A 23,541-nucleotide genomic window follows, 5' to 3' on the forward strand; every position below is an offset into this window, starting at 1 on the left:
ATCAAGTAAGTAATAAAGTTTTTTTAATGCTTTCTATGTAAAAATTTACTAAATAGATAATTTTTCATCAGTGTGCTTAATTTTATGTGCATTAAATCTAAAATTATTAATATGTACACATCATTTTGTGAGCACAAGCAGGAGAACGGTGAATTCCAAAAAGAGATCAGAGGGCTGGCCCGGTGGCGCAAGCGGTTAAGTGCGCACCGCTCCGCTGCAGCGTCCCGGGGTTCGCCGGTTCGGATCCCAGGCGTGCACTGACGCACTGCTTGGCAAGCCATGCTGTGGTGGTGTCCCATATAAAGTGGAGGAAGATGGGCACGGATGTTAGCCCAGGGCCAGTCTTCCTCAGCAAAAAAAAAAAAAAAAAAAGAGGAGGATTGGCAGATGTTAGCACAGGGCTCATCTCCTTACACACACACACACAACAACAAACAAACAAACAAACAAAGAGATGAGAGTAATTTCGTGGGAATAAAAAATATAGAAATTGGGAATGAAATTACTTCCCTGCTCTTAACTGGCCGATCATTTTTCATGAAGTAAACATGAGATGATTTGTTGTCTTTCATAGATTTCCTTTTCCTTAAATGGAGCAGCTTCCTGCTCCTTTCCTCTCCCCCCATCTTGACATTTATTCCTTTCTTTGTGAGCAATTGGAGGTAGGTTTTAGGAACCTTGGCCCCAACCCTGTAGAAGTAGGTTAGGTAATGTAGTGGAAGAATATTGACTTAGGAGTCTGAAGCCCTGGCTTCTCATCTTGGTTCTGCCACCTGGTACCAGTATGTCCTAGGTAAGTTTCTTCATCTGAAAAGTAAAAGTTTATATATATGGATTATAATCTTTCAGCCTTACGTGTATGAGTTCCCACCAGGTTGTTGATCTCATTACCTAATTTATGAGCCTCACTCACTGTTGAGCCCTAGGCCAGTGCTGAGCAAGAGCTCCATTTAGAAGATGTAGATGATTTTTCTTATTTAGAAATGCAAGCATTTATTAACATTTATTTGATTATCTCTAGTTGAAATTTGTAGACCAAATCTGCCATCAGAGCTTGCTAAGTGAGTAGATGACATTGGCATATAGTAGGCTTTGAAGAAAGTCTATTCCTTCTTCTAATTAAATTAGGTCTATCCTTGGCTTATCTAGACAGTTTGGCCTGGCCCCAAACCTTATAGGCGAAGTTCTGAGAATTAAATGGGAAAGATATGGAGAAAGACTCAACAGATACAATAGCAGATGTTAATTCTCCACTTCCCAGTCCTGTCTTATCTAGGTATTAGTTCTTGATAGCTAAGCTATGAATATTGGGTTCCAGATATAAAATAATGGACAATGTATTTTCATTAGAATGGATGTGGATGTATCTACATGTGCATTATACTTACCATAGTTTGAGTTTCCAATTTTGGTGCTAAATCAGTAGAGTACTTAAACCACACCATTGTTTGTTCCATTTTACCGTAAATCTGTGGATTTTTTTTTTTTTGGATGAAATCTACTGTATACTGTATTACAAGTCAGGAGGCATAACTTTCTACAGAAATTTGACAATCTATTTATGCTATTCTAGTCTCTCTTCTGCTACATTTGGCAGAATTTGTACAATATCAAATGTTTTTCTCATGAAAATCTTGAGTTTGTAATTTAAATTTGCATGTTGAATAGATCTCAAATTAGACAGTTTACCTGTCAACGTCAGCTTCAGTTGCCTTACAGATCAATAATTTGAAAGCCTACAGTGCTGTAGGTCTCTTTGGTAGGGAACTGTTAAAATTAAATTAATGAAAAATTAAAAGTAACACTTGAAAATGACATGAGGACTAATTTGCTCATATGCATGTGGGAAATGTGAGTCCATTTCAGTTACTGATTAACTAGGGGCGCACAGAATGTAGCAGAGTCATTAGAGTTCCTAGAATATATTGTTAGAGAATTGGGCTTTACTTTCCAATTTTACACATAATGTTTTTATCTAGCCTTTTCTCTACTTTTTCTCTATTTAGTACATTTAATATTTATATGAGCTCATTCTGCTGTCTAATTGATAATACCTGAATTCTTGTAGGACATGATCGATTGAAAAATAGGACTTTCAGAGTATGTTTATAGAATTTTTCTCTTAGACTCCACCTATGTCTTTAACTGTGGTGATGATTGAACCTAATCATTATTAATACCTTTTAGCACTAGAGTCAAGTTATAGAGAATTTCAGCAAATCAAATCCAGTTTTACTTTTTCCTTACGTTTAAAAAATCTTCACATTTACCTTGTTTTCAGCTAGTAAAACCAAAGCTTTTGTGGTACTATGTAGCATTCAACAAAATGAGCCAGAGTTTAAAGACTTACATAGCATTAATGATATAAAACACAGTTCCTTCCTGTCTTCTGAGAGTCTCCAGAAGAAACCCTTTGAGAACCAAAGGCCAAGTCATTTCACGCTGGACTATAAATAAGTCTATAATAAATATTTCTGGATTTTTAGTCTCTTGGCCAATCTTGATGTTTTTCAATGAGAATTAAGCTTAAAAAGGACATAAGCATGACAAAGTGAATAGGTTTTTTATGGCAGGATTGTTAAACCTTCTGAAACTTCATAGTGTTTGAAAAACACAAATTCTTAATATCTGAATATGATCATTTGAGTTGCATATGTCAGTGCAGACAATTTTAACTCAACATACACTCCCACTCACATGCTCTTTTCCTCCTTCCATCCCCCCCATATAAAACTACAACTGTGGGATTTTGGAGGAGGAGGGGAAGTCATAGGTGAAGACAGCTGGAGCACGGACTTGTCCTTTGTGACTTTATATTTTCATTCTTTTGCTACTGAGGAAAGATGAAGCGGGCACATTTCAAAAGAACAGCTGACGCTACCCGTACAAAGTCAGTAATTACATCAGTCACTCTAATTCTTTGGAGTTTGTGGCTCTACTTCTACACGTATGTGGCAGAGGTCCAGTTTGTGGGAGTGGGTAAGCAGTGGGTGAGTCTAGATTGGAAGCATGCCAAGTGTACATACTAAAGCGGGTCCTCATCCTGTTTCCCTAGCCTGTTTTCTCCTTGAGCTGTGTGAGCCAGTAGATCCTTATTTGATTGAAGAACGATAACTTTTTAACTCACACAACTGGGTTATGTCGTGAGCAGTGAGAACGGTATTGTCTTTAAACTTGACAGTGCTGCTGTTTATATTTAGTACAGGCCGGTTTACTACAGTGTCTGGAGAATTAACACTGCATTTTGGGATTGTGGGGAAGGAACTAGCTGTAGAAATCTTGTTCGTAACACGCTGCTATTGCCTGGAAAGGAAAATCTAGGAGATTTTTTTTTAAGCTTGTGTTTAGTTTATTTGGCTAATATATGTTTTCTTTTTATATATAAGGAAACCTAACCCTGAAAAAAGCTATCTCCTGGCTCTATAGGTGGGGAACATCAGCTGGTTTTTTGAAATGTAGAAACATTAAGGTTTTGTTTCATTTTTGTTTGGTTGGTGTTTGGGGTCAATAGAGAAGCTGTTTAAGACATAAAGGACTAAGATAAAACTTTCAAATTCTTTACAACGAATCAGCTGTATTCTGATATTTGGAATGAGATAGGAGACTGTCCAGAATTGATATAATATACACTAAAGAGCAACTCATGCCTAGATGTTCCAGAATGCAAGCGCTTCTGTTAGAATCATTCGAACTATTTGATTATTTCAGGTGTCCTGTCTAATGAAGAAAATTAAAGGAATTTGAATACTGTGTGCCAACAATAACCTCTTCATTTTGGAAGTGTTTGTGGGCATATGGAAACGTATCAAACCTTCCATTTGCTGATCATTTCTGCATGGCATCACTATGCTGTTGAGAGACTGGAGTCTTTAAGTGGTCTCAGTTATTTAAATCAGTGTTTGTCCAAGTGCAGGGTGACCTCCAGTAACATTTTGTTTCTGATGTAATTAGTGAATCATGAAATCAGATAAGGAGATTGTCACTAATTTTTTCATTAATGAAATAGAATAGAATAACATGCATGTTTGCTACTGGTTCTGCAAACAAGCAGCTTTGACATTGCCTGGGAGCTTGTTAGAAATATAGACCTAGCCAGACCTACCCTGTTAGAATATGCGTTAATTTTTATTGTAACTAAATGCCAACATTAACGTTTACAAAACATTGAAATAGAAAATAATTAAGTTGATTACAAACAAAACCACGTTCATTAAGTGGCTGTTTCAATTTGTATGTTCATGACACACCAGCTTGCACCTTAAAATATATTTCTATGGGTCACAGTCAAAAAAAGTTTAAAATCCACTGTTTTAAATGTAGATGATGACATCATATCTCTGCTTGTGGTCTTATCATTAACTGTGAGATGGAGATTTCCTTGCTTTGCATCGACACCATCTCTAAAGTTTCTTTCCTTTTCTTTCTTTCTTTTTTTCCCCCCAATATCTCTGTTTTTCCATCTTACTCATTCTTCTAATTAGTATCTCTTTTCTGTTCCTTTCTTTGTATCTTCTGTGCTTCAGTCCTCAGAAATGCACTCAGTGTTGTGAAAACATTTTCCTCAAGTTTCAGTTTGTGGTCACATATACTCAATTCACTGGGAGATTAATGCTAGTTAGCAGGATTTTTTTTTTTTTAAATGTTCCTAGCACCAAAGTTGAAGAACAGAATACCCAAGTTTTGCCAGTGTGCTTTCCTTCTAGATTTATTTGTGTCTTGCTTCCAAATGTCAGATGCTACAGTACTATTTGGTTGTGGATATAATGAAATCAGTCAATCTTCTTTGCGTGCAAATATGCATAGCATGTCTTAAATGCTGTGAACAGAACATTAAGAAGCAATGTGTGTAACGTTGAAGTCTGACTGTATCTCCAGTTGTATTTAAAACAAGCAATTGTGGCTTTGTTTACTGTGTTCCAGACTAGCCCAATGCAGGCCAGGTAGAGGAAGCTAGCCTCTTATATTGCTGTTAAGAGAAAGGCTAATTTCCTGGAATATGACCCTACATGGAAATAAATCATACTACTTGTATTTAGTGTTTATTCCTTTGGCCAGCAATGTGCAGTTCAACTTACTGTAAATAAGTAGCTTAGAAAATATATGCTTGCTTTCTATGCTTCTGAGACTGCAACCGGTGAACAGCAAACAATGCTTATCCGATTTTTTATTGAGTTATCTTTGGCTAGTTTTAAACATTTCGTGTCACACAACCACACATCTGTTGCTACTGATCCCACTCTTTTCTCCATCCGATTATTCCATTTAACTTGTACTTTGTTTTAAAGGGCCTCAGTAGTGAACTTTATTTTATTTTACCTTAGGAACCCTAAGGGGTGCTCCAGAAAAGGGGGAGAAAGAGAACATTTTGAAATATCTAACCCTGTGAAAATTAAGGGACTTGTTACCACAGAGCATTCTGTTTATTGCTTATATCAGACTCGTGAGTATCTACAGCAGAATTGCAAATGATTACTAATTTTTTCAGTTATTTTATCCATACTCGATCACAGTATGATATACATGTATTTGTTAATGTTAAATGAGTTTTCTTCTAATTTTTTGTGCATTTTCCCCCCTTTTCCATGAAGGCCTTATCTGTTTGGAGCGGGGTGTTTTTCCATAAAAGCTCCATGGTGAGTCCCAGTTCAGTCCCGCATGCCTACTTCATTTGCTGTACTCTCCAAAAGTAACTCTGTTTTGTACTTTTGTTTTCAATTGCATGGCCTGATCACAGATAGATGCACCAAATTACTGAATAATTTGTAAATGGGACATGAATGTTGTTATTTAAGCTTCAAAAGAGCAGTTTTCTTGGTTTCACTTCATTTCTTGAAAAGTCAAATAAAAAAAAATCACAGATTAATATTTAAAAAAAGAAATTAGAAGAATTCTCTCATACTGCTAGTGTATATTAAAAGACAAGCCTAACACCCAAGTTTAAAGCTTTGAGTATTATAGTGATAGAAGCTCAAATGTTCAAAAGCTGAACATTTGAAGACATCATTTATTTTGAAATACAAATATATTTAAGGTATACTAAAAATACTCTATAAATTTTTGCTGTATTTTATTTGGTGCCAAAGGAATAAGAGTCAGTTCTATTTTGAATTGTTTAGTTATTTAAGGAGCTACATGATGAGGAAATTTGTGTTTCACATAAAAACTCTAAATAATTTATTATTTTGAGTTATTAGTACCTACTCACGTTGTTTGTTTAGTAAATTCTTATATAACAGTACATAAACTACAACTTTGTCAGTCTTAGACATTATGATCATTGAAAAGAAACAGAGTATATTTAATGTAATTTTATGTAAAGATGTGAAGTAGAATGTCTTTAGAACCTGGTATAGTATGTTTAACATAATAGTTTTAAGAGTCGGGGCTCAGAATCAGACTGCCTAGGTCTTAAATCCCAGCTCACACATTTACCACCTGTATGATCTTGGGTAATTTTATAAAACCCTTTTTTTTTCTTGGTTTCCTTACCTATTAAATGGAGTTACCAGTAGCACCTACCTCATAGGTTCATTGTGAGGATTAAATGAACTGACAACATAAATTGCTTAGAACGGTGCCTGGCACATATTCAGAGCTCAGTAAATGCTAACTGCTACTGCTACTATTTCTTTTCTTGTTTAAGGGGAAAATACTATTGTTGAAAAGAAGCTTCTTTAAATCAGATCATGTTTTTTGCTTTTAAGGATAAGTAAGCCAAAAGGAAGTTTTGGAGAATGTATATCAATTTTACAAATTTAGTCAGAATACTTAAAAGAGTTCTGCACATACATGTGTAGTTCTCCTAACTGCTACTGGGAATTGTACATACGGTCCCACTACACTAGAAAAAACCCTTCCAATCTTTTTTCTCTTGGACAAAAAGAAGCTTAAGGTACAGTATAACTTGACACAAACTAATTTCAGCGTTCATATGCCACAGGAACATCTGAAAATTTCATCATCATGTAAGAATAGGGTGACAAATCATTATAAAAACTTCCTCCTTGAAATACAGCATCAAAATTAGGACACAGATTGTGAAACCATTCGAGACAAATTCAGGGTATAAAGGAGTACAAATTCTGTGAAAGTCAATCTGTATTCTTTTTGTTAACCAGATTTCTTCCAAAAACAAGTAAGATACTTGGATCTTCCTTAGGAGCTTATAGTGAGCAGTCAGTTTTTAAATACCAGATTCAACATATGACAACATTTCTTTGTAGCCTAAACTTAGAATTAAATTCCATCTTAGGGTAAATTTCTCATTCTAAGTACAAAGAAAAGAGTTTTAGTATGTTAATAAAGATTGAAGTTTTAGCATAGAAGTAAAAATGGAGTAACAAATATTGTATGTTAAATAAGAAAAGTCCATTCCTTCAACAGCTTATGTGCTCCTCAAATTTAAGCAAAGGCACTTGTCAACCAGAAATGATTTGAGGTTGAAACAAGATTAAAAGAGCCAGATTAAAGAAAGGGATATATGAAATATAGTAGACTTTTAAATCATTGCCTGTCTTTTAGAAGACTGCTTTGTGGTTTGTTTGATGCCATCGTTAGCTCACAAGAAACTCGTTTTTAGTCACTTATACTAGCCTAAAAGATCCTCCTTTAAAATACATTCCTTTACTAGTGGTGCATGTTTTTCCCATTAAGATCTTAATGAAACCTCAAATTAAGGCAGCAAAATGAATATAAATTTGACAACTTCTTCCATGTTCTTTATAAGAGCTTCTTTGTTTTAACAGTTTTTGCTATTTTTCCGTGGTATTTAGCATTCAACCTGAGAATGTTTTTATTTATTATTCGGGAATAAAACATTATGCTAAATAGATATTTTTATAGTACTTCCAGTTGTAGGGTCATATTTGTATTTTGGAAGAATATGAAATTTTTGCAGTTCTTCTTAAAACGTCATGCAAATTTCATACAAATTTTATGCAGTTTCAGATGACTTCGTTTAAAATAATGTCTTTCTCTTTGATGACAAAATGAGCTTGTTGGAGAGTTAACTGTGCAGGCCATCTTCGACATGTTAGCCATTTTATACATTCCAGGGATCACACGTCCTCCAGGATATCTGAGTTTGAATGACTGTATAAAATAATGTAGGCCGGCCCCGTGGCTTGGCGGTTGAGTGCGCGCGCTCTGATGCTGGCGGCCCGGGTTCGGATCCCGGGAGCGCCCCGAGGCACCACTTCTCCGTCCAGCGCGGGGCCGAGTCCCACGTACAGCAACTAGAGGGATGTGAACCTATGGCGTACAACTATCTACTGGGGCTTTGGGGGGAAAAACTGAATAAATAAAATCTTTAAAAAAAAAAAATAAATAAAATAAAATAAAATAATGTAAAAGAATCACACATGATATATTTTTAATACAGAAATTTTAAGAGAAATAAGCATCGTAAATTTTTAAAAATGAATTTTGCTTTCAATATCATAAATAACAAGTATTTATTGAGCTCCTAATGTGCCTGTAGTATTGTGTTTAAGCTACCGGTATTTTTGAATTGCTTATCAAAAGAAAAAGTATATACATAGTGTGCACAAAAGGTAGTCAATTTGAATATATCCCTTAATTATAACCTGTCTTTGTATTATATAAGGTTAATTTTAAAGAAGAATTAAAACTTACGTATCAAATTATGTTTAAAGTTTTAATTGGCACTTGCTGAGAGTATTCAATCTGTATATAAATAGGTCACTTAAACTAATCTTGTTCTTAATATTAAAAAATTTATAATTTCATTTTTGGAAGGAAAGATTTATATGGAGAGGAGAATCTTTTCTCTGCAGAGTTTACATAAATCTATTAGATCTTTAAGAATAATCTATGAGGGCCGGCCCCGTGGCTTAGGGGTTAAGTGCGCACGCTCCGCTGCTGGCAGCCCGGGTTTGGATCCCAGGCGCGCACCAACGTACCGCTTCTCCTGCCGTGCTGAGGCCGCGTCCCTCATACAGCAACTAGAAGGATGTGCAACTATGACATACAGCTATCTACTGGGGCTTTGGGGGAAAAAATAAATAAATAAATAAAATTATTATCATGGTAGTGGTTTTAAAAAAAAAGAAGAATCTATGATAGGATAATTTTAGATATATTATTAATATCTTTATTTAAAATAAAGTTCTTTCAATTTCCCTCTTAGTTCTTATTTTAGAAAAATAAAATTGAGAGTGAGAGAAAACTTCTAAATTCCTTTTAAAAGTTTAATCACAGTGAGGAATATAAAAATTTTTTTTTCTTCTTTAACGCAAAGACATTATACCACTTGTAATTGTTACATTAATATTGTGTCTGACATGTAAACTGCAATGTTGACTCTACCCTTGTGTTTTAGAAAAGGAGAGAAATGGTGCTTCTATCTCAGTTTAGCTCTTTCTATGCTTGTGTCCTGAACAAGGCGCTGGGCTTCACTGCTGCTTTCATCCCATCCACAGACACACCACTCGTATCCTGTTCTGTAGGGTACAGTAAAAGTCTCCAGGTGGACATCATTTTCCTATAATTTTAAAGCAGATATCGTTAGAGTTTTGCTTTTTTTTTTTCTCTTTGCAGTGGAGTGTGGAGAAAAAAAACAGGCAAGAGAAATTCAATATGTTAATCTGACTGGATTACATAATACTGTAAAAGCCAATGGGTAACTTCAGTAGTCTTGTAAATATCTTTAAAGATGTCGTAATCTTGATGTCCCCAGAACTTCTGATGGCAGTAAAAATGATTCTTGTTCTATGGTTAGACGGTTAAGTCTCCCAGAAGAAATGACAAAGTTAAACTCCTGAGTTTTAATTTCGCACCTTGTTTGTTTGTTTTGGTTTTTTGTTTCTTGGTATGTTTATTGTACTTTTGATTATGTTGTTCTCTTGTATCAAGTTTAGTAAATATGATGTTTTATGATCATTATTTTGCCGGATATGGTGAAAGCTGAATTTATTCCATTTTTCCTTTACATTTTGCTCACAAGTTAAGCCAAATTTTTCTTTCTAATTTTTGAACATGGGTTATTTTGGTGGGCTCAAGGGGGTAAAAAGCAGGAGTACTCAGTAGAAAGGAGTCCATCAGCACTGTGTGTTTTGTTCTCATTTATAACCATAATCAACACAATTGAATTTCTGGACACCCATATACATTGATATTTTATTGTTTACATTGTATTATTAATTTAATAAATTAATAAATAAATGAGAGAAGGCCTCCAGACACCCAGCAGTATTATTTTTAACTTGCAAACATTTCGTAATGGGATTTATTAAGTCTCTTTCAGAGAGGAAGAAAGAAAAAAAAGCTAGTATTGGAATGCTTTCCTAAAATGGTTGGGTCACCAATCTGTAAGTGAACATGATTTACAAGGCTAGATCTTTTTTCTTTTATTCCTTTCACATATGTATCATTTTTCAATATTTTATCTTTCTGCCAACAAAAGATCATTTTAGGATTGGAATATTCTGGATCGTTGTGAAGAAGTTCAGTTCTGCTTCCACCCAACGTTCCTGGTCTTGGTCTTTTTAAATATTAGGATGGAGGGCGAATTGAGTCAAAGTTAAATTTTCTCCATTTGGATATATCACATAGAAAATACTTTATTAATAGTAATCTTTTCTTTAGATTATTTCTTTTTATTTTTTTGAAAGTCTTACACACATATTTTTATGTTCTCTTTTGCTTAAATACTAGTCATTCCAATTATAGATTGATGATAGAAGTAACTCGTTATGAATGTGTTCACCAAATATGCTTCATACCCAGTACACAGCACTACGTCACGTAGGAGGTAGCAGATTATTTTCACTGATGAAAACTTTTTTGATTGCTCATTAAACACGAACTTTTACTAATGTGATTTATTAAGGCCCTAGCAGAGGGAAAAGAAGAAATAATGAAGAAAGAATAAAATGACTATTCTTTACATAATTTTAAGGATACTTTTACCGTAAGATCTTTATTCTCTGCAGGAAATAATGAGTTTATGTAAAATGATACTGTGTTGATGCTTTTTAGTTGTATGTTTAGAAGCTGAGTTATGTGTAACATTATAAAAGTATAAGAGACTTTAGCTTTTGACATTGGCTGATTAAACTATAAGCTAATAAACACACAGAATATATTTTTGCATGACCAAAGACTAAGCCAATGTCCTATCTTGTTTCTCCTTTTTATTATTATGTTATAAAGGTAGCTATCCAGCCCAGCAGCAACCATTTTTAAATCTCTTTAGGATGTGTACTTTGGATGTACCATAGTCTCTCTTAAAAAGTGGCATGCTCACTTGTTTTCTATTTTGTTGCTTACCACATGATTTAAAAACAAAAAAAATAGCATTTGGTAATTTGCAAAGAGCTTTGAACTTGTCCCTGTGAAGCTTATTTGTACATTGTGGTCTTATTGTTCCCTGATGGTGATTCTAGTAAAAACGTATAATCACACAATTGGAAACACCTTTCAAAAAATTCCGGAATGGTTTTTTCTCTCTCCTCCTCCCTCCAACCTCCCAAAACTCCTAAGGGTTAAAAATGACCAATGGAACTTAAAAGATGCTGGTTACAGGATAGTAGTTTGGTGATGGAAATAAAGGCATTGAAGGGAAATTTACATTCTAAGGTAGTACAACAGAGAGCATCATAACCTGAAAGAGCAATGCTGATGCCGGTTATCCAGATACCAAGGGAAGGGGCATGTTTGTTCAGGTGTAGGTGGAGGGGAGTCTTCTTTTCTGTCAGTAGGTTATTGCAATTGCGGCAAATGCAACAAGGAGGACGTGAATCTGTTTATAGAACCAGATTCATTTCCTCACAGAAACTTTTTTAAAAACTATGTTTTATTCCCTGTCAGTGAAGGTCTGACTGGGAGGGGTGTTGGTATTTTAGGCATGGATGTGATTTTTATGGGTATTGATATGAAATGTTTAAGAAATGGTAATGATGGAAAGAAGAGGCCTCTTCGTTTAAGCAATGTGCATTACCATGAATTTGGTACAAAAGGAGAGACCAAAAAGACCCATCACGGTGGCCTCTGATCCAGACATTTTGCTCTCCCTAGCGGGAAGTTGTAAAGACAGAAGCCTTGTGACATAGAATGTGTGAGAGACTATTTCAAGTAGCATAAGGACCTGGAAACTGAGAATGCCACAGCAAAGTCTGATTTTTGAAAATTAGGTGAAGGCTGTGTGCTGTATAGAAGAGAGTTGACATTGTTGAGTACTACATGGGAGGGCACAGCCCTGAGAGCCTTATGTACTTTACCTAATACAGTGGTTAAACCTGAGCAGGCACCAGAATCTCCTGGAGGGCTTGTTAAAAAACAGATTGTTAGGCTCCACCCGCAGAGTTTCTGATTTGGTAGGTCTAGGGTGTGGCCTGATAAATATTTGCATGTCTAAGAAGTTCCCAGGTGGTACTACTAACCAGGGACCACGCTTTAAGAACAAATATAATAATCCTTAAAATAACCCTGTGAGGTAGGCATTATTATTTTTATTTTATATATTAGTAGTCTGAGCTCTGAGAGGTTAAATAACTTAACTAAAAGACACACAGCTAATAAGGGGCAGCGTTGGGATTCAGATTAAAGTTTCTTCCTGACTCCAAACACTAATCTTTCTCCATCCAACCACACTTTATTAAAAGATAAAGGGATAAAGGATAGTGAGCAAAAGAAGGTAGAAATAATGTCGTTTGACATTGGAGACTGACTAGCAGAGTAGGAGCGTCAGAGCTCTGTTATTCTTGTGCCCCAGCTGTGCTGTGGTCTTGACCAGTGTACAGTGAGGGTATTTTCTGGTCTATGAATTAGAGCAAATAACACCACCATTTATCTAAGGTCGTTGGCAAAATTGCTCATGAGTTTTGGGGACGCCTTTGACAAATGAAAAGGGAAAAGGGATTTGAAAGAAGATGAAAGGTTGATATTAGAAGTTGATGGTATGAAAGCTGATTTGCAGGAAACAAAGAGGAGAGCAAGTACTTTTTTATGGTAGTTATGTGAAGTAGCAGCAGTTACTTACTGTGTCCTCAAACAGATGAGAAACAGAACAAAAATAGACACATCATTTTCACAGATCCACCAAGAAAAAGTAAACGACAAATAGGAAGATCAGTGAATATAATTGCATTAGATCATTAGATCTTCTCCCCATACATTGTCTAACTCTGCGTAGCATTGCGGCCAAGAGCATTTTCGGGGTTTCATTCTCTATCATCTTGTTATTTCACACATGCTGTCTCCATTCACCTGTATTGTCAATCCCACATCTTATATATCCAAATGAAATGAGAAACTATTTTGTAATTGTAAGATGTTTTTGCTGGTTCTATTGTTCCACTTTGAAATCTCCAGGGAAATGTTATCCATCTGAAAAGAAGTCACTTGGATTTTACCAGCATATCCTTCAGAAAGGAGTTAATTTTTGTTGTCTTATAAGTTGCTATTCTGATAAGACTCTGGAACTTGGAACTAATTTTACTTTCACTGCAGAACACAGTCTCACACCACCGTTATCACTTAAGGCAAAATGCATGTCCACATTGGAGGGTTTGAATACATAGGGGTAGAATTCTAAGGAAAATACATCATTGTCTCGAGGACTGTGATTTCATCATGGTAATTTTTTTACTCTCATTTTATTTTTTAAGCAAAGTTAAACCACCTCCACAAATTTCACCCAGCAAATCGATGGGCGGAGAATTTTGTGTGGCTGCAATGTTTGGGACATCCAGATCATGGTTTGCAAATAATGCAGGTCTGAAAAGGGAAAAAGGTACGTATTTTTACTGAAGCTTAAACTTGCAATTTGTAATTTTTGTTTCTTAAGGAAAATTCCTAGCAATTCTCCTTGAATAATCTTGAACCCAATATTCTAGAAACCAGTTTTTCCATTTAATTAGCATGTCTCTCCTTAACTACTCAAGCCTAGTCAAGAAGGAAGGCTATTCTCTCACTATAAATGTGAAAAAATTGCTCATTGAGGGTTTTTATTTTGTTCTATTGGTGTTCTTAACACTGTCAATGCCTGCCAGTATATGTTGCTTTTAACGTTTTTGGCAAGCTAATTTCATGCCATTTTTAGAGATGAAGAATTTGAGATCAGTGAGTTAAAAGCTAAATAATATCTTAGCTAAAAGCACTAGTTAGTAGGTGATGGTATCAGAGTTTGAACCCAGGTTTTCTAATGCTAAATCTTACCAAAAGCAACAGCTCTGCCATGTTATAAATTCAAAGATAAAAACAAGCTCTTCCTCAGAAATAACGGTCATCTTTTATGGTAACCATTGCTCGTTCAAATTTATATAGTTTTTTTCTTAATCACTGCTTTGATCGCCAGGATCAATATCTAAAATGTTTATGTAATTACTGTTTTAGTATGTGATTCCTTTTTGTTTCTGTGTAGAAGAGAATGCCCACACTCGTGGACCAAGTATTTAATTTTGAATGTTAAGACTTTCTCCTTATTATTTTAGTCTATTAAAGTAGGTCACAAACTGCGTTGTTAGCGAGGCACTTCTCGGACTAGTTCCACAGGCTGTATTGGTCTTGGCAAAATGGCTCTCCTTTACGCTTACTGCTGGCAGTCAGACATCAGCCCTTTCCCTTGTTATCGCCTTTCAGTGAACCTTTCCTTGGAAATAGGATCTCAGGCACAGCAGGTTCCTTACCTAAGTGGGAGAGGATACAGTATAAAGTGTGCAAGCCTTCCATTTTCTTATCTCATCTTTATTTTTTTGTTACCTCCTTAGCTTTAATGATGCTATCGAAATGACTTTTTGTTACTAGTTAAAACCCTCTGTGAAGCTCGATTTCAAATGCATCTCCCTTCTGTTCTAATTACCCTTTTAACTTGCTACTCCTTTATGTTCCACTGCCTGGTCGTTAGCCATTTTCTCAAATCAGCTGTAATTGATTCCTCTGGCACTGAGATAAGGTGACCCACCCAGCATTCATGAGTGGTTTTATATGCTCCTAAGTTTACTGTAAAACCCAAGATAGAGGACTAAACCTGTTTTGGTAGTGAGGACATGTGTACTCCTTATAAAGTCATTTGATTAGATCCATATTCAGCACCTGACCTCAAAGTATTACTGGTCTTCATTTACCATGGGGGCCAGTGATCCCATTGAGAGAAGAGAAGAGGATTTGGGAGAGGAGGATGTGTGTGTTTTTCATTTGTTTGTTTGTTTTAATCTAGAAATTTAGAAGAGAAGGTTTTCTGAGAGAAAATAAATGAGAAGTTAGGCTGATTTAGGCATACAAAGAGCCTGTCATGCAGTTGAGTTGGTCCATCTGGAGTAACTAAATCTTTGTCCATACAGTGTTCCTTTTCAGTCGTTCCTTCCCTGTCCCACCTGATATCACTCATTTTTCATAATGTGGGATGAATTACATTGCACACAAATACAAAAGACTTCGTAAAATATTGTTTCACTGTTTTAGAACTTTGAGTATATTTATATCGTTCTTGAAATACATTGCCTAAGATTTAAAGAAGTTTTGATAGCATAGAGATTTTCACATTCAATAGCATCTACTTATAAGAGGCAACCTTTAGGCAAGGAGCAGGCACCATGTGAAAAAATTCCTGCCTTCTTCTTTTCTCTCAGCAGTCTTGAGACTGAAATAAAAAAGGTCAATAACTTGTAAAAATTATGCTGTGCTCCTTTTAAGCCATTATCACACGTCTAGGTTCTGTTTTTCTGTTTGTAGATCAGTCCAAACAAGTTGTAGTTGAATCTCTCTACATTATTAGCTGCTATGGGACCTTAGTGGAGCACATGATGGAGCCCCGACCGCTCAGCACTGCCCCCAAGATTAGCGATGACACCCCACTGGAAATGGTGACATCACCTCGAGCCAGCTGGACTCTGGTTAGGTAGTACTTCGTTTCATTATTTTTTAACAGCTTTATTGAGGTATAAAATATTAAAAGTATGCGATTTGAATAAGGTTTGACTTACGTAGCTGTGAAGCCATCACCATAATTAACATTATAAATATATCCATCGCCTGCGAGTGTTTTCCTGTGCCTCTTTGTAATCTCTCCCTCCTGTCCCTCTTTATCCCTGCCTCACCCACTGAGCCCCAGGCAACCACTGATCTGCTCTCTGTCACTACAGATTAGTTTACGATTTCTACAATTTTGTATAAATGGCATTGTAGAGTGTATACTCTTTTTTATCTTGCTTCTTTCACCTAGCAAAATTATTTTGCTTCATCACTGTTGTTGTGTGTATCAATAATTAATTTCTTTTTTAACTGAGATATAATTTACATATAATGCAATTCATCCATTTTAAAGTGAATTTCCACTAGGTTGTGCACCCATCACCACAATCCATTTTAATCACCCCCAAAAGAAACCTGTACCCGCTAGCAGTCACTCCCCGTTTTCTCCCAACCCTTCAGTCCTAGGCAAGCGTCAGTTTACTTTCTATCTCTATGGATTTGCCTACTCTGGACATTTTATCTAAATGGAATCATACAAAATGTGACCTTTTGCATCTGACTTCCTTCACTTAGCATAATATTTTCAAGGTCTAGTCACGTTGTAGTATGTATCAGAACTTCATTTTTATGGCCAAATAATAATCCATTGTGTGGATATACCCCATATTGTTTATTCATTCCTCAGTTGGTAGACATTCCCACTTTTTAGCTGTCATGAATTATGTTGCTAAGAACATTCATGTACAAATTTTTGTGTAGTCACATGTTTTCACTTGTCTTCGGTATATGCCTTGGAGAATACCTCTTTTTGAACTCCTTTCTCCTTGCCTCTTTGTGTTACCTTTTCTAGGACCTGGTTTTTTTTCTATCCTATATATAGAACTTTAGTGCTTCCCCTATATCCAAGTCTCATGCTCACTGAAAATAGAGAGTTCATTGAGACAGCCTTTAAGGGGAACAGAAACTGATATAAATAGATTGGAGGGCCGGCCCTGTGGCTTGGTGGTTAAGTGCGCGCGCTGCGATGCTGGTGGCCCGGGTTCGGATCCCGGGTGCGCATCGAGGCACCACTTCTCCGTTCATCCTGAGGCCGAGTCCCACATACAGCAACTAGAAGGATGTGCAGCTACGACGTACAACTACCCACTGGGGCTTTGGGGGGAAAAAATAAAATAAATAAAATCTTTAAAAAAAAAAAAATAGATTGGAAAGTTTCCTTTGATGTAATTCCCCACGATATAATGGTTAAACACAGTAGAAACGCTTATTAAGAATCAGAGGTCTGAAGCCAACCCTGTGGCCTAGAAGTCGAGTTCAGCATGCTCCACATCGGTGGCCTGGGTTTAGTTCCCAAGCGTGGACCTACACCACTTGTTGGTGGCCATGCTGTGGCGGCGACCCACGTACAAAATAGAGGAAGGTTGGCACAAATGTTAGCTCAGAGCAAATCTTCCTCAGCAAAAAGAAGAAAAGAAAAGAATCAGAGATCTTCTCAAAAATACGTAATCATTAGAATATTTATAAGCTAGACAAAGAGGGAGAAATAAACTCTAGAATAAAACCGGTTCAATATAGTAAACAGTGGTACAGGAGAGACAGAAAAAATTAGTCCTGACATGTATGGACAGAAAAAGACAAAAATGGATATGAAAATGATCCCTCTCCTTTTGACATTTTAAAATATTCTTATATTGATTTTTGGAGGCTCCAGCATTCTTTACAACTACTTTACTGTACTGGATTGATCTGATCAATAGCTTATTTATCAAGCTATTTATGAGCAGGCAGATCTAATTAAAATTACAGCACCATCATTGTTGAAATAAGTGGCTTATTTTGGAACTCAGATGCTAATTAGGTCTAGAATAAGTCAATCATTAACACAACTGTGGGTTTTTTTTTTTTTAAACCATTTTTACCTGCTTTATTTTGTTTTAAAATATACACATATTCTAAGAATAGAGAGTACTAACAATTGTTAGAAATTAGGTGAAATTCTAACTGCTTAGTTGTGACATTTGAATTCTGCCCTTCCTCTCTGTCCAGTGTTTTGAATGTCTTGTCTATCCTGTTGGAGGGTCTTCTGCTATTAAACTAATGTTGGCTCTATGTAATCTGTGCAACTCACTGCCACCTTTTGTTCTTTTTAAGAAGATGGCCTTTTGTTTCAGGTTCCAGCACTCTGACAAGTTCATTTTGATGATTACAAAGATAGTGTGAGTTTATATCAATGTCTGTAAGTGGTGACAGTGATAGTGATTTACCACGTATCTTTTAAGCTTAAATATTAATATTCTTCTGCTGTTCCTTAGAACTCCTCAATGGAATGAATTGCAACCACCATTTAATGCAAACCACCCTCTGCTCCTCGCTGCAGATGCAGTACAGTATTATCAGTTCCTGCTTGCTGGCCGTAAGTAGTTCTTATTGTTTTTTTCCTTTGATACAGTATTTTGAGATTTCATCTTGAAATCCTGACTTTTAATGCAACCATGCATATTACCACTGGTCCATAGGCTATAGGCCTTAAACAATCATACTGAGGCAAGTAAGATATTTAATATAAATGTAAGCCATAAACCTTAGCATACATTAAGTCTGCCTCTGGCTGTTCATATTCCCTGGCTGTGAGATATACCCCTGCAATTATATAAGTTAATGGTGAATATCTGGTGGGCTCAAAAGCTTAAAAAAAAATGATACTAGGATATAATAAACTTGCATACAATTTGGTATCTATTTCTGACATGAAAAAAAATTAAGACTTTTCACTGTGAAAGCTGTATCAGCAGGTTTTTCTTTTTGTAGAATTTTGCTTGCAATAATGAAGTAACTCCATTGGGTTTTTGTTTGTTTGTTTGCTTACTGTCATATCTAAGCCCCGACATTTGTAGAGATTGATCTGGGTTTTTTTTTTTTTTTAACTTAAGGAGAAAGTGTGCCCTGAGCTAGAAACAGCCTTTTTTGTAGGGGAGGCATGAAAAGACAATTTAACATTTATTATCCAGTTTATAGTCATAGAATTAGAAATTCTTTACAATTTTGTAGAATTGACTGGATCCTTAATTTAACTTGATGGCTCTGAGCACTGCATGTTTTTAAGAAACTTCCTAAAAATCAACACTGACATGTTTTTAATGGAGTTTTGTTGTATCAAACTTATTATCTTGCCTGGTTGTGTTATATAGCATGAAGTAAAATATTTCTAAAACTGTTTTATTTTATGTTTATAATGTGTTACATATTTTATTGGAAACAGAGAAAATTTATTGACTTTTCTCTAAAGTTATGAAACTCCCTAATTGTAACAAATAGTTGGCAGTCTTGCTCTCTTATGTAATTGAACTCCCTGATTCCTCCAGCTAAGGGACTTCTATGTGTCAGGCGCTTGTGATTTAAATGTGAATAGTCTGCTGCTTCTATCCTCAATGAATTCACTATCTAATTCAGGAGACGGACGTTTAATAAAAAACTAAAATAAAGTGAGATGGGTGCCTCAGTGAAGGATTATGCATTGGACCATGAGAGCAATGACTTAAGTTGCCAAAGCCTTCGCAGAGGGGTAATATAAAAAGGGTTTTCTGGTTCAAGAAGTAGAGAGTTGTTAGATTCTAGGTTATTGAAGCATATATGTAACTCTTATCATATGAATTAGAAAAAACATGGCATTTATATAATATCAAATTAAAATCATGAGAACATTTTCCCCTATCTCTCAACAGGGGTCAAAATAACTGTGGAATTAAGTATAGTTGACTTTTTCATAATTTATATTGTTTTTTTTTGTTTGTTTTGTTATTGTGATAGGTCTGTTTAGTAGACGAACAGTAGTGAGTCCCAAATATGTAAGAAAACGATATGGGCAAAAACGAAATGCAATCTCCATTCTTTATTCCTTAATTTTTTTGTTCTGGTGAATTAAGCTGATTGACATTACTTGATTTTAGCAGCTCTAAATACCTTTGTTCAATTCTTAGAACTACAAAGTTGTTCGGTGGTACAGTTGTACGGTTTAGGAACCATCACTGTAGGCAACAGCAAGCCATCCAGTGTTTTCAAGCATTGGAATGACACCATCAGAATTGCATTTTTAGGAGGATCACTCTAACAGTGTTATGATAGGAGGTTCAGAGGAGGGGGGGGAGTAGAGGCTCGGTGATCCTGGAGCAAGATGAGAGGGCTTTAATTAAGGCTGTATTACGGAGAAGACAGGACAAACCTGTGAAGTGTCACAGAGTTGGAATAGAAAAGAATTAGAGACAATTTGAAAGAAAGTGGTCACTGATGATTCTACAGTTTCTAATTAAAATATGGAATATAATGCATTTCATGTTAGACCTTTTGAATTCCAGATGGACTAGCATTGGAATAAGGAAAAGGCCCGGGTTCCAGTTCCAAACCACCTCTCAATAACTTGATAAATATAAAATATCAATAATAGTACTTGCTTTTATAAAGATGTTATTATGGTCAATGAAGTGATGCTCAAGTCCTTGGAAAATTGTAAAACAATACATACATGTAAGCATCATTCTGTCCTTTTGTTTCTTATCTCAAAAGTGCATATTTTCAAGCAATAGACTTCAGGGATTTAATAATGGAATACCTCTTCTATGTGATTTTGACTATGTTGTAATATCTATATCTAAGTGACAGACATAATTAGTATATTTTCTCTTATCTTGTGAAATGTTACTGTAGATATAATTTAATAGGTAAAAAAATACCTAAGAAACAGGTAATTCTGTAATAATTATTATATTTCTTCTTTACATTGAGAGTAGAGGCACAGGATTAGCCTGGATTTTAAAGTCACGTTTTCTTACATAAAGAAAGGCTATTTGATTGAGAGTCCTGGACATGCCAGTTTATTACATGACTGAAGCAATTAAATATGCACAACACGAACATCTGTGTCAGAGGAGTAAAAGCCTGAAATAGCATTGGTGAGAGCAGTGCTGGAGCCCATTTCGAGGGAATGCCTTTACCTGCCTGTCTGTTGAGCCCTTCATACAAGTTAGAGCCTCACTAAGAAAACTCGCTTATTATCCTCTTGCTTTCTCTCCACTTCTTACTGAAGCCATTCAAAAAGATGTTGTGACCTCTTAAAACACAGGTATACCATACCTGATGCCAGGAAGTTTTTTGTTTTACTTAACCATGTTGATAAATATACTACTAGAAGTTTTTTCACATATAACCATTTGGAGTAAAACTCTAATGCAAACTTCACAAATGTCACAAACATTTGTATTTGGTTGTATTTGGATCTGTGGACCAAGTGAAGCAGACTTGTACAAACTCCGGAAATCATAATAATAGTAGACAAAGAATGATGTAAATGGAAATGGGAAAGAGACTTTGTCTCAGGGAGAAGAGAGTAGGAGAGCAGGATGTTTAGCAAGGAATCCCCACTCGCCTTCCAGCCATGTAATCATAATAAATACACTGCTAGTTGGTAAACAGAGTTCTGCATATGTGGTTAAAGGGTAGCTGGTGGGGGAGGGAAGGAGAAACCTGTCTGGAATACTCAAGACTTCTCACCTAACTTTAAGGTGAAGTCAGTAAAAACTCAATTCTGTATTCTTTTTTTTTTTTTTTAATAATTTTACTTATTTATTTTTTCCCCCAAAGCCCCAGTAGATAGTTGTATGTCATAGTTGCACATCCTTCTAGTTGCTGTATGTGGGACGCGGCTTCAGCATGGCCGGAGAAGCGGTACGTCGGTGCACGCCCGGGATCCGAACCCGGGCCACCAGCAGCGGAGTGCGCACACTTAACTGCTAAGCCACAGGGCCGGCCCTCAATTCTGTATTCTTAACTGTAGTCACATTGCCTACATATATCAATTGAATGGAATGATACAAAATTGAGGAATTTTGGTGTATCATAAATTGAATCATACTAGAATGCTCGTTACAGAGGTCGCTGTGGAGGTGGAAAGGACTCTTTGTTATTAGGTTGAACCATAAAAAATTGCCATTTTGAGTAAGTAAAAACAAGTCAAATATCAGCAAATTTATATGGTTTAATTTAATAGATTGATTAATTTATATGTGCAAAGTATATTCACAGATGGTAATATAATCTTTCTATAAAGCTCAGTAAAAGTAAAAGTCAAGAATCTAATATCAAAAAAATGTTTTGCCTTGATCATAAGAGATCTTGGGAATAGATTATAAAATGATTATCGCAGAGGAGATTAGTGATTTTTGTGTTAACTCTATTTTTTCTTCCTTCAAAAAAAATTACATACTGTAATTACCTTTTCTAAAATAGGTGTTTTATTTCAGTGTGTTGTTTTACCAAAACAAAGATAAACACTAGAAGAGACTAACAAATATCAACCGGCTTTGACTATGATCCCAAAGTAGACAATAATTCTTTAGTCTGCTTCAGAGCTTCCCAATTTGTAAATTAAAAAACAGCGTTTACTGAGTTGACTTGGGAGAGTTTTATTTAGGGAAAAAATAATGTTTCCTCCTTTTCTTTCAGGTAATTTGGCAGCAGCAGTATTTTTAAGTTGCTGACATTAACTAGCTTTGTTGGGGGAGGTTAGACTTTGAACTTCTTCCTAAAATAATCCGTGGGTATGCGAGAAGTTCTTCCATAAGCTTACCGAGTTTTCTTTGTTAAATGGTAACAAAAGACCATTCAGTAGCAATGTAGCTTTTTTTTGTGTGTGTGAGGAAGATCAGCCCTGAGCTAACATCCATGCTAATCCTCCTCTTTTTTTGCTGAGGAAGACTGGCTCTGAGCTAACATCTGTTGCCAATCCTCCTCCTTTTTTTTTTTTCCTCCCACAAAACCCCAGTAGATAGTTGTATGTCATAGTTGCACATCCTTCTAGTTGCTGTATGTGGGACGCGGCCTCAGCATGGCTGGAGAAGTGGTGCATCGATGCGTGCCCGAGATCTGAACCTGGGCCACCAGTAGTGGAGCGCGCGCACTTAACTGCTAAGCCACGGGGCCGGCCCAGAAATGTAGCTTTGATACACAGTAGAAAGGTACCTGGGATCCACAGAACCTCCGTATGTTTAATTGGGAATATAATTGTTTTCCTCTGCCTTTAAAGGCATTATTGGAAAGGTGGGGAGAGCCTTTGATAGCAGATGGAAAGGAGAAAAACACTGAAAATGGTTGAAACATATATGTGTTTGCTTTGGTAGTTATTTGTCTCTTTGAAATAAAATTCACTGTTAACACAAAAATAGTGTCAATGTACTATGGTTTTTAAAACACATGTATATTTATATAATGTCATGTAATGTATGACAACAGTAGCATAAAGGCCAAGGGTGTGGGAAATGGAACTATACTCTTGTAAGGTTTTTCTTTTTTTTTCTGTAAGGTTTTTTATAGTATATGTGAGTGGTATAATATCCCTTGAAGATAAACTGTGATGTTAAAAGATATGTATAATGAAATCAAAAGCAACCTATGCCAAGAAAGGAAATAAAATGGCCAGAAATAGGCAACCTGATGTAACCTAAGCATATCAGTACTCACATTAGTTATAAATGGTCTAAACATCCTAATAAAAAGTGAGAGATTGTCAAATTAGATTAAAAAAATAGGCCCCAACTATATGCTGCTTAGGAGAAACAC

The 23,541-nt window shown here is 35.8% G+C and overlaps 1 protein-coding gene across 7 annotated transcripts in view; it reads left to right on the forward strand.

Annotated features, from left to right (window-relative positions):
* BCAS3 (BCAS3 microtubule associated cell migration factor) overlaps positions 1 to 23,541 on the forward strand; it is a 562,723-nt gene that overhangs the window by 251,970 nt on the left and 287,212 nt on the right. For 4 of the 7 annotated variants that reach the window (XM_014790915.2, XM_087440868.1, XM_004434814.3 and 1 more), the window contains exons 17-19: positions 13,629 to 13,753; positions 15,694 to 15,859; positions 18,246 to 18,346. In XM_014790915.2, coding sequence (XP_014646401.1) covers positions 13,629 to 13,753; positions 15,694 to 15,859; positions 18,246 to 18,346 — 392 coding nt within the window. Of the gene's footprint in view, positions 1 to 5,588; positions 5,634 to 13,628; positions 13,754 to 15,693; positions 15,860 to 18,245; positions 18,347 to 23,541 lie in introns of all 7 variants that reach the window. The other 3 variants (XM_014790917.2, XM_004434813.3, XM_087440869.1) reach the window with 1 other exon arrangement.

The sequence above is a fragment of the Ceratotherium simum genome, chromosome 16 (assembly GCF_057802395.1).
Source record: "Ceratotherium simum simum isolate JZ-2026a chromosome 16, ASM5780239v1, whole genome shotgun sequence".
In the NCBI taxonomy this organism is placed as follows: domain Eukaryota; kingdom Metazoa; phylum Chordata; class Mammalia; order Perissodactyla; family Rhinocerotidae; genus Ceratotherium; species Ceratotherium simum.